At 38.4% G+C, this 12,110-nt stretch overlaps 1 protein-coding gene and 1 non-coding gene across 2 annotated transcripts in view; both read right to left on the reverse strand.

The window, feature by feature from the left end:
• LOC125996554 (cAMP and cAMP-inhibited cGMP 3',5'-cyclic phosphodiesterase 10A) overlaps nucleotides 1-12,110 on the reverse strand; it is a 238,348-nt gene that overhangs the window by 144,110 nt on the left and 82,128 nt on the right. Inside the window, exon 2 of the mRNA XM_049765489.1 lies at nucleotides 12-140. Within this exon, the coding sequence (XP_049621446.1) occupies nucleotides 12-140 (129 nt within the window). The remainder of the gene's footprint in view (nucleotides 1-11; nucleotides 141-12,110) is intronic.
• On the reverse strand, nucleotides 5,425-5,590 carry LOC125996765 (U1 spliceosomal RNA). Its single transcript, XR_007491445.1, has one exon. It is a non-coding gene; the product is annotated as a U1 spliceosomal RNA (small nuclear RNA).

A 12,110-nucleotide genomic window follows, 5' to 3' on the forward strand; every position in this document is an offset into this window, starting at 1 on the left:
TGAGATCTTACCTTCTAGCTTGTTGTTTTTCCTCTTCAGCCATTTTTCTACAGTCTCGACACTGACACTCTCAGAGACAAATTCATCTAAGACTTGGGGGTTCAGAGAAAGATATGCCTTCACTTTTTCATCTGTTAAACCTGCAAAAGAGCATCAGAAAAAAGAAGTGTTGGCTTAGTGGCATCATCATATAGAGAGATATCTGAGAGAGAGAGATAAAAGGGCTGTTAAGATTGATTTATGCTAAATCAATCCAGATATGACTGAATTAATAGAATAGATATACAAACAAGTACTATATATAGAATATCAATCATCTTTCATTACATAGCAATAAATCCATGCAGGCACCACATCAAGGAACCTTGAGAACAGGTCAGTAAGGAATACTGGCCAAGAACAATGGACTCGTCTATAAGAAATCCTTAGAATACATGAACAGAATAGACAGCAGAGGTTGAGGTTGCCAGGAATTCGCAAAGGAAAGATGAGTAGAGTGCCTGGCAAGGGTCAGAACGATCTTTGGAGGTGGAGGCTCAGGGAACTGTTCCACACAATGGCGAGTGTAATAAGGGTCAAGGAAGTGTACACTGGACATAGTTGGCATGGCAAAGTTGGTGTGATATGTAATTTTTCACCATGAGTCATCATGTCAGTGACTTAAAACCACAGACCATATACCATGTTCCATAGCTATTTCCTAATGGTCCAGTTCTATCCCATGGCAGATGTGGTCCCAGGCTCATGTAGCTAAGATGGCCAAGTACTTGTCATTTTTGGCAAAAAACTTATTGTAGATTTAATAGTCACAGCAAGAGGAACTAGCAAAAGTAGGGAATAGGAGAATATAATGTTTGTATGTTGTACATCTATGAAAGTTTTGCAGAATCACCACAGTTTTCCACAGACAGGTTACTGCAGTTATCTACAAGATTGCCAGACTTCTACAGGTTGCTGCAATAAGTTCCAAGTCTACCAACTGCTTGGCTGCAAGGGCCCAAAGCTGCCAAAGCTGCAGGGCTGCACACTACAGAGGCCCAAGGCTCCCAGTGCCCAGTGCTTCAAGACTCAAAGGGGCCTGTGGGGGTCCTGCTGCCAGGTGAAGCCAAGCACTCACCAAGGATGTCAACTTGTAGTGAACGGGACTGGGGGGAAGTGTATAAGAAACCAAGTATCCTTTCTCTTCCTCCTTAAGTCTGAGGCCTATTTAATTAAATTTAATTAAATACATCAATATTTAATTATTTAACAATATTTACTATTCTTTTTTTTATATTTTATTTAAACACCTTGATTACATACATGATTGTGTTTAGGTTTCAGTCATGTAAAGAACACCACCCATCACCAGTGCAACATTCACATCACCAATGTCCCAAATCTCCCTCACTCCGAGCCAGCACGATGGTGCTAGAGGTAAGGTGCCTGCCTTGCCTGCGCTAGCCTAGGACGTACCGCGGTTCGATCCCCCGGCGTCCCATAAGGTCCCCCTAGCCAGGAGCGACTTCTGAGCGCATAGCCAGGAGTAACCCCTGAACATCACCGGGTGTAGCCCAAAAAATCAAAAAAAAAAAAGAAGAAAGAAAGAAAGAAAGAAAGAAAGAAAGAAAGAAAGAAAGAAAGAAAGAAAGAAAGAAAGAAAGAAAGAAAGAAAGAAAGAAAGAAAGAAAGAAAGAAAGAAAGAAAGAAAGAAAGAAAGAAAGAAAGAAAGAAAGAAAGAAAGAAAGAAAGAAAGAAAGAAAGAAAGAAAGAAAGAAAGAAAGAAAGAAAGAAAACCTACAGTGTAAATCCCCCTTAATAATAGGGTAAGGTGCCTATTTTGTACATAGCTGACCCCTTTTCCATCTCACCCCAATCTATCCCTGAGCACAGAGCAAGGGGTAATTGCCATTTTTCTTTTTCTGTTTCTGACACACCCCCTAGGAATCAGAGCACAAATAAAGTCATCCATAACAGATCAAGACTTCTTTGTTATCCCAACTCACCCCTACTGTATTACAACAGCCATTTGCAAAATTACATATTACATAAAAGCCTTATATCCAGCATACCCAAAAATAGTCTACGTAACTGTAGCAAGAAAACAAACCAATAAAAATAAATAAGTGGGGGCCTGAGTGGTGGTGCAAGCAGTAAGGCATCTGCCTTGCCCGCAATAGCCTAGGGCAGACTGCGGTTCAATCCCCCTGTGTCCCATTTGGTCCCCCAAGCCAAGAGTGATTTATGAGTGCATAGCCAGGAGTAACTGAGAGTCAACAGGTGTGCTCCAAAACTAAAAATAAATAAATAAATAAATAAATAAATAAATAAATAAATAAATAAATAAATAAATAAATAAGTGGAAGATCTGAACACTACACAAAAGAATGCAGACTTGGGGCCAGAGAGATAGCATGTAGGTAAGGTGTTTGACTTGCATGCAGAAGGCCAGTGGTTTGAATCCCGACATCCCATATGGTCCCCTGAGCCTGCCAGGAGTGATTTCTGAGTGTAAAGCCAGGAGTAACCCCTGAGCACTACCGGGTGTGACTCAAAAACAAAACAAAACAAAACAAAAAAATGTAGACTTGGCAATAAATGTTAGAAAATATGGTCATTTGTTATTTATGAAATGAAGTTTTATAAAGATCATTTCAATATCATATTCAATATTGAATGAAAATAAGTTTCTGCAGCATACCTATTAGAATATTCATAACCCCTAAATATGATAGAAACAGGTGTTGAAAAGAATTAAAACTCATTCATTTCTGGTAAGAATCCTAAACAGCAGTAGCTCTGGGAGACTTGTCATTTAAAAAAAAAAACTAAACATAGTCTTATGACGTGAGTAAGCAGTCACACTACTAAGCATTTACAAAACTTAACTGAAGACTTAGAGGCCAGAGTGATAGCATAGCGGTAGGGCATTTTCCTTGCATACTGATGATCCAGGATGGACCTTGATTCGATCCTCAGTGTCCCATATGGTCCCCCAAGCCAGGAGCAATTTCTGTGTGCATAGCCAGTAGTAACCCCTGAGCATCACTGGGTGTGGCCGAAAAAGAAAAAAAAATCTAATCTGAAGATTTATGTTCACACAGAAATCTACAGTTGACCTCTTCAAATGACTTTGTTCAGAATCACTCAAAGTTTACTAGAAGTACCCGGATGTCCTGAAAAATATGTGCAAGCAAATATAGATAAGCAATGTCAGAGCCATGAAATTATTATCTTGTAATAAAAAGGAGCTTAAAAGACAATGAAAGGCATGGATTATGTGTCAAAAAAAAAAAAAAACCTAAAAAGGTTGATTTCCAATTCTCTACTCCTAAACACATATAAATCCCTCAAAGCTACATTTCTTAAAGATGGAGTTAAGTCATAAATCGTGTCTAAGTAAATGTCTAAATTAAATAAAGTAACTGGTTTTAAGTATGTAAGAGAAAATGAGAGATAAACAGACCATTCTGTTTGTAAACTTTATTTAAGGCTCAAAATAACAGTGTTATAGTCCAAATATCTCTATGTATAACTTTATCCCCAAATTACTATCTGTACGGTATCCCTTCCTCCAACACCCTTACTTAAACTTCCTTTGGAGATGTTAATCCCAAGTGGATGGTCAGGCCCTCCCACACCTGGAATGGGCTAATGATTTTGAATTAAAGAATAAGAGAGGCTACTTGGGGTAAGGGAAAGAGCAGCAAGAGCAGACAGCAAGAAGGAAAAGAAAGCTTAGTGAAATGCCATGTGAGGAAAAGCATATGGCGGACAGGGCCTTGGAATAAAAGCAAGCTGACTCTGATGAAACCTTGACTGCTTGTGAATTACTTCTCTGCCACTACTATTCTTTATCTCACCTGTCCGCATGAGGGGTTCTTTTTTTTATTTAGTTCTTGGGCCACACCTGTTTTCTAACCCCTCACCAAACATGTGGACTTTATGCTTTATATTTTATATTTAATCAATATCTATTCACAATTTACATAGGTAATGTTTCCTTTAAAACCACAGAGAGAGGAATTTCACCTTCTTAATTCTAAGTGCTGCCCAGCCCTGCCTGCCCAGAGAAGGTTGGACTCCCTACCCAGAGAACCTCCATCAGGACAAAGGCCAGGAAAGGAGGGTCAAAGACCTTAACCATTCCTCCTGGCAATCATTCTAGCAATAGGACTCTCACTCAGGTAGAAAGTCCTCCTTCCACCGGGAGGAGGATATATAGGGTTGGGAAAAATCCTATAAAAGCCAACTTTGAACCAAAGATGTACAACCTTTTATTGCCTGTCATTTCATGTCATTCATATCTCCCCTTTTGAGAAATGGACTTTGATACTGTCATCATAGTACCCCTACCAAATGTCTTAATCATGTGAAGAAAATTTGCCTTTGTTCACAGGCTACTATCATAAGTTTATACCACTGTACTTCAATATAATTTCAAATGCCAGATTTTGCGATTAGGGGTGGGAGGCAGCTCAGCAGGCAGACAGGGACACATGCTTTGCATTAAGGAAGTCCAGATTTATCTCTGAACTACATGGTTCTGAGCAACAACAACATGTGCTCTGAGCTGGGCATAACCCCTGCAATTCCTTTTGTGTGGCCTACAAACCATAAATTCCAAATTCCATGAAAATGATGTTTCTTTTAGTATTTAAAATATTGTCATTTTACCATCAAATTCATCCCCACTATTTTCTAATTTGATCTGTTGCTATTCCCATTTTCATTACTTTACTGAACACCTTTAAGTCAGTACAGGAAGTGTCTAAAATAAAATACTAAAATCACCCACACTAATAGAAAATGGGTGTATGTGCACAATGAAATCATTGTTCTAGTGTGCTGTATGATACTTACTTTTCTCTCATCTATGCAACACAGTGCTAGCATAAAAAATTTAAAGTTAGTTATGTAATAATATTAAATATACTTTTGGGTGGTTTTCTGGGGGCCACACCCATTTGATGCTCAGGGGTTACTCCTGGCTATGCATTCAGAAATCACTTTGGGCTTGGGGGGACCATATGGGACACCTGGGGATTGAACCGCAATCTGTCCTAGGTTAGCACTTGCAAGACAGATGCCTTACCTCTAGCACCACCGCTCTGGACCTAAATATACTTTTATAAATGTGAAAATTTACAAAAAGGCACCTCAGAAATACAAGAGATCGTAATAGGACATTACAAAAAAAAAAAACAACTATGTACTAAGATGTTGAACCTAGAAGAAATGGATGGATTTTTAATATAATAAACTTTTATGACTGAATCAGGATTTAAAAACTTCAACAGTGCAATAGCAAGTAAGGAAATTGAAGCTCTAATTTAAAATCTTTGAAAGAACAAAACTTCAGATGCAGACTGATTTATTAAAAAGTTCTAAGAAATTTTGTAACAAAAACTTATTGTCTACCCTTCAAACTCTTTTTTTCTTTTTTAGGGGAGAGCGCCAACGCAGTCCCCCATTACTACAAATTATGCAGTCGAGTTTCCTACATTTGGGGAAATCGCAGGGGTCGGCACATCCGGAGTGCAATGGATGAGCTTCACACACTGGGAAAACCACCTTTATGATCATGGTATCTTCCCTGCCAGGTAAGTATCAAACTCTTCTAAGATTTCAAATAAATATATATATCCTCCTTAGAGATCCTATGAATCCAACACTACCCTCATACCAAAAGTCAACAGAGATATTACTTAAAAATAAATTCATAGAACAATATTGATGCAATGATCCTTAACAAAATCTTAGTTAACCAAATCCAATAATATATTAAAATGTTTGTGATTGAGTGAAAATATATTCAATTGATTAAGACACAATATTAACAAAGGAAATAACCATATCCATTGATGCAGGAGGATATTTTTTTTGTTTGTTTGTTTTTGGGTCACACCCGGCAGTGCTCAGGGATTTTTCCTGACTCCATACTCAGAAATTGCTCCTGGCATGCACGGGGGACCATATGGGACACCGGGATTCGAACCGATGACCTTCTGCATGAAAGGTAAATGCCTTACCTCCATGCTATCTCTCTGGCCCCGATGCAGGAGGATATTTTAACAAGAATAAACATCTACTTATAAAACCCTTCAACAAAATAAAGATAGAGAAAATATAACTCAAAAATTACTTTCTTGAGTTATTAGAACAAATAAACCCACAGTCAACATTATATTCAATAGCGAAAAGATGAAATCTTGCCTGGAAGATTAAGCACAAGAGATTATGGTGATCATACACCTCCATCATCACTATTCAATACAGACTTAGAACTTCTTGCTACAGCAAGAAAAATATATTAAAGGAATACAAATTGGAAAGCAAGAGGGTAACACTATTTGTAGATGACAAGGTAATTTAAAGAAAAGACCCTAAAGATTCCACTTGAAAAAGCTCTGTGAAACAATAAGTAGTAAAACAGCAGGCAAAAAAAAAAAAATCAACATTCAACATATATGAAAGTTTGTTGCATTTCAACACATAAATAATCTAGAAGAGAAAGAAATAAGATACTACTCAATCTAAAATAAGTGCCCCAAGACATTAAAATCCAAGGGATCATAATAGAAGAGGACATCAGAAAATAGAAAATTATTTCATATTTCTGAATTAAATGGTTAACACTATCACACGTAAATTCCCACCAAAGCATTAGATTCAATGCAATTTGCAAAATTTCAATAACATGCCTAAAGGGCATAGGACAAATTTTCCTACAATTTGATTGGAATTATAAAACTCCCTAAATGGCTCAAAGAATATTCGAAAAAAATAGAAGTTGGGAGGTATTGTACTTCTTAGTTTTAAATGATACCATTATTATAATAACCAAAATTTTGTAGCATAGAAATAAAGATTCTCAGACCAATGGAATAGACTTGAGGGCCATAGATAAACTCTCAGATTTACAGACAGTAAAACATTTCTGACGATAGAAATGTGTGCATGATGTGGGACAGGAAAAGCATCTTCAACAATTGGGCTGGAGAAAATGGAGAGCTACACAAACTAGTATCCAGATCCATACCATAAACAGAAGTCATCTAATGTGAACTAAATACCTTAAGATTAGATTTGAATCCATAAAACAACACAAAAAGCATACTGGCCTAATTCTCTAGCATATGGATCTCAGGGACATTTCCAAAGATCTGCTTCAAATGGCAAAGATAATAACATTAAGCAAATGGTACTATGTACAATTGAACAGGGTCTTACATAGCAGAAGAGCAAAGACAGTTACAAAATGAGAGAAAATGGTTGTACACAATACATCAAGGGATGAATAGCCAAAATATACGAAGCACAAAGTGTCTCACACAAATAAAAAAAATGCCATAAAAAATTAGGGGGAGAAGATATAAAGACACTTTTACAAAAAGGACATACAGATGGCAAATGGGCACATGACGAAGTGCTTGTGATTCTCTACTAGGAAAATGCAAATCAAAATATCTCACATCTGTGAGGAAGGCATCAGAAGGTTTCAGAAAGACAGGAAACTACTAAGGGATGTGGTAGAAAGGGAATCTTCATCAAAGGTTGGTGGAATGTTCTCTGGGTCAAACTCCATGGAAAAAAGTTTTGAATTGGAAATGACGTGAGTCCATTGGTCAAGGTAAATCTAGGACACTTTGATGGCAAAAAAGGTGAGATACTTGAAAATCATAGGTATCAATATTATAATAAACATGTGACCCACAATTGAATCATTTTTCTTTAATGAGTTTGACAACAGGGTGGGGCAGTGGAAGGGCCTTGAAACACTGAGTAATGCTGGCACTGGTGGTGGGTGAGGAGTTGGGTTACTATACAATTAAAAATCTTTATTAAAAATATTGCAAATTATGGTGCTGAAGTTTTTTTTAATTGTGAGAAAAAGATGCACAGAAAGAGGACAAGGTAAAGTTACAGTGGAAGGACAATCACTCATAAACAGAATTATCAGAAGAAGTTCCCCTGCTGATATCTTTTTTTTTTTTTTTTTTGGTTTTTGGGCCACACCAGGTGACGCTCAGGGGTTACTCCTGGCTATGTGCTCAGAAGTTGCTCCTGACTTGGGGGACCATATGGGATCCCAGGGGATTGAACCACGGTTGGTCCAAGGCTAGCGCAGGCAAGGCAGGCACCATACCTCTAGTGCCACCGCCCGGCCCCACCCCTGCTGATATCTTAACTTTGAACTTTCAGCCAAAGAACTTTAAGATAAATAAAACAGACTCATGTATAATTACTTTATCCCTCAAGTCCCCAGATCGTAATACATTATAATATTTCTTAGCAGCACACAAAGCAAGCTAAAGCCATAAAACTTATGTAACTCCTTAAACATTGAAGGCATAGTACTTTTTTACATTTCCATGCACATGCATATTATTTTAAGTTAACCTCAAAAGTTTAAGTGGGTTTTTTTTAATAAGGATTAGAGTCAAAGGAGCACAGTAAAAATGGTGTTAGAGTGGCAATTATTGTTTGCATAGGCCCACCAAAATATGAGGGACATGGAAAGGAAAAACCTTGGCCTAAATATAAGACCTTACCCCTGAAGTTTCCTGGCATAAGACCAACTCTAGGCTCCAGGCAAGCTAGTTTGTCCAATCCAAGACATTGTCTGTAGTGCCAACACACTTTTATTTTTCACACAGTTTCTGTTGTTGGTATCATGTTTCTGTATTAAAGATCCTGGAATCTGCATATTCTACATTGAAGTCAGGATGTGGAGCATCCTCTAGTTTCACCTAGGCAATGCAGAGAGCCCTGTCCTGTAAGCAGGTTATTGTTGTTAAGTCTTCTCAGTGTTAAGGGAAGTCTCTTTTGAGCAGGTCGAAGTCAGAGCATTAGTAGGGTCTTCCGTGGTAGAGGATTGCTTCCAGTTGATGTTATAAACAAACTTGGATGTTTCATGGATGGCTTCCCTGGTTCAGGCATGAATGGAGAATGCCCATTCTTCTGAGGCCTGTGCCAGGTCATTATGTCAATGTTCAGGGTGTAAGGTCCCGTTGCACTACAAGATTTATGTGTTCCAATCTCTACTAGGTAAGATCTTATTTGTATGTATAGTATTTTCCCATTTTAATGTGCCTATGCAAACAAGGAACAATGCCACGTGGCGTTATCAGTGCATATGGGGCCATAAGAACAAGTCCAACAATCCCCATGACATGGTACAATCATAAGCATTAATCTGGAGGACTCTTTTACCAAAATTCCTTATTGAACAGCTCACAAAGAGAAGAAAAGGTAAAACATGGTTAAAATCTTCACTATAAAAGAGAATATTTAGTAAGACATATAGCTGTCAGAGAAAAAACACATAAAATATTCAAAAGACATATGTGTCCATTTTATGTCTTTTGAAATAGTTGGGTTTATTAGAGCCAATGCTCGGCTTTGGTCTGTGATTGGGATTGTGCAGTACTGAAGTTAAAAAGAGTAATGTGGATTACAGTTGGTTGAGGGGGAGAGTTAAGGAGTAAAAATGAGCTTTCTAGGGTGTGCAAAAGGGCAGAAAGCAAAATGGACATTCTGCATACGCAGAACATAACTTAAGGATAGGGAATACTCTTAATATGTATTGTGCGCACGCCCGCGCGGTTGACCCCGTGCGGTTTTGAACATGTACACGGGTAAGAAATTGAAAAATGACAACCTTAGTGCAACCGAGCAAATCTCAGCACACCCAAGTTAGGACCCACCATTTCGGTAGACAGCCGGAGGCCAGGGTCTGCCCGCCCTCCACCCGGTGCCCTTCCCACCCTAGTGCTGGGGGAATGGCGGGGAAAGTTTGGTATCCCATCCAGGAGGGACCACCCGACACCCACCTTGTCTGGCCACCTGGGCTAGCACCCAGAGAGGGCCTGGAGGCCGGGGGCAAAAGAGGGGATGGCTGGAGGCCTATCAAGGCTCCCAGCACACCCATGTTAGGGAGAAGGTCTTTGACATGGGGTGTCTCCCAAACCCCATGCTGGCTAGCGCTGAAGTTTTTTAAATCATTATTCTTTTCTTTATTTCATTATTTCAGTGTCATGAAGTAAAGCTAATGGATAGGAACTAGTTTAGAGTAAATAATAAGAAAAGGGCAGAAGCAAGAGCACAGTGGGTAGGGCATTTGCCTTCTAAATGGGCTGATCAAGTTCGATCCTGGGCATCCTATATGGTCCAAGAACACTGTCAAGAGTAGTTTCTGAGTGCAGAATCAGAAAATCACCCTTGAGCCCCATCAGGCACACTTCTCCCCAACTAAAAAATAAAAGATTAAGAGAAGGGGAGTCATAAGATTGAATAATTAGGGAGCCTAATTGGGGAGAGCAGGATAAATTTTACTGATTTCACAAGACTACTGGAAATGAGGGATCAGAATCTAAACAAAAGCAAAACTAAAAGTCAAGAGTTGGTCAAGTAAAGATTTGCTCTAATTCTGAACTTGAAGACATGTAATAAAGACGCAACAAGACAGATGTTTGAATTTGTAGTAGTCTGCAGTAGCTTAATTAACATCACCCTGAAAAAAAAAAAAGAATCATTTCATTTTTGTAGGTAATAAGTCCTATTAAAAAGAGTGTATCCTATCTGTGAAGCGAATTTCAGACATCACCTCAACAAGTCATCCAGATCGGTGAGAAGCCTGTGAAGAACTATCATCATCACAAATTCAATGATCACATATAATGAGAAATATTGCAATATTACAAAATTTTACAAATTTTTTTAAATTTTTATTTTGATTATAGTGGCTTACATATCTTTCACAGTAGTATTTTAGGTACATATTAACATTGAATCAGGGGAATACCCACCACCAAATTTGTCGTCCCCCCTTCTCCATTCCCTTTCTGCAACCCATATACCCCACCATCACCCCCCAGGCTGCTAGAGTAGGTGGTCCCCTCTTTGTCTAGCTTACTATCAGTGATCATACATCTGTTTGATCCTGGTGCCCTCCCTTGTTTCTCCCTCTATTTGAGAGGCTAAACTAGATAAATCGAGTTATGTGGTTTTGTTTGAGGGAAAGAAAAGCAATAGAATGGGGTAAAGAATAAGAAAAAACATTAAAAACATTAAAATATGCTGAAAATGAGCAGAGTCCTTCTAGTGGCTATCAGCCTTAGTTTGAGAGAGGACATGAAAAAGGTAATTGAAATACCATAACAATACAAAAATAAATTTTAAATTAAATATCCAGTGAGCCCTATAGCAATAAAGAGAAGCACCACACAATAGTCTCGGTTCTGAAATCAAATCATGCTGGAGTGCAAAAAGAAAGAGAAAGATAAGATAAAATAATATAAAATAAAAAGGAGACATCAACTTCAATATCTACACCAAAATAAGGACTTCAAAAAACAATCAATCAATCAATAAATATATATGTTGAAAATGATTATTTTGTGTTTTTTTTTCCTCCACCCCCCCCCCCTGCATAGGCACAGTAACTATTGGGGATATTATAGAGGGAATTCCCTTGGCCTAGGAGATACAGGGTTTCTCCCTCCCTGAAGTGGACTGTCATGGGATTAACTATAGACTCCTTGCATGATCATTTACTCTCCCCTCAGTGCTTTTGTGGTGTATGGAAGACTTCTGCTTCGTCATGGATGGTAAAATCAGACCTCTGTATCTAGAGATCTTGGTGATGTGCATCTCGAAGAATGGAGTCTTTCTTTGTGGTTCTAGCAGTTCTGCTTCTTTAGTGTCATTTTAATACCACCAAATACCTAAATGTTCCACTTTATAATTCTCATTTTCTTTTTTTTACAAGTTGCTCACATGACCTGAGTTCAGATAAGGTCCCACATATTGTAGGTGGAACAGTTTAGGATTTCAAATAGGGTTTCTTTGACTCTATAGGCTCCTGTATTTCCCACTGGTTGAGTACTGAGGGCCAGAATATCTGTTCTGTTGTCCCCACAGTTAGGATTTTCTACTTCATCCCTCAACACATTCAACTGCAATTCCTGAAAACGGAAATCAGATCTTGAGATGTGAACAGATTGAGGTTCATTTTGGGGGTGGGGAGGCAATTTTTATAGAGCGTTTATTTGTCAGAAAGTTCATGCCATCTGGCTGTCTGATGGCTACAGCATCAGGGATCCTTGACTCATTGGGGCTAGAAAATG

The sequence above is a fragment of the Suncus etruscus genome, chromosome 18, assembly GCF_024139225.1.
Source record: "Suncus etruscus isolate mSunEtr1 chromosome 18, mSunEtr1.pri.cur, whole genome shotgun sequence".
Taxonomy (NCBI): domain Eukaryota; kingdom Metazoa; phylum Chordata; class Mammalia; order Eulipotyphla; family Soricidae; genus Suncus; species Suncus etruscus.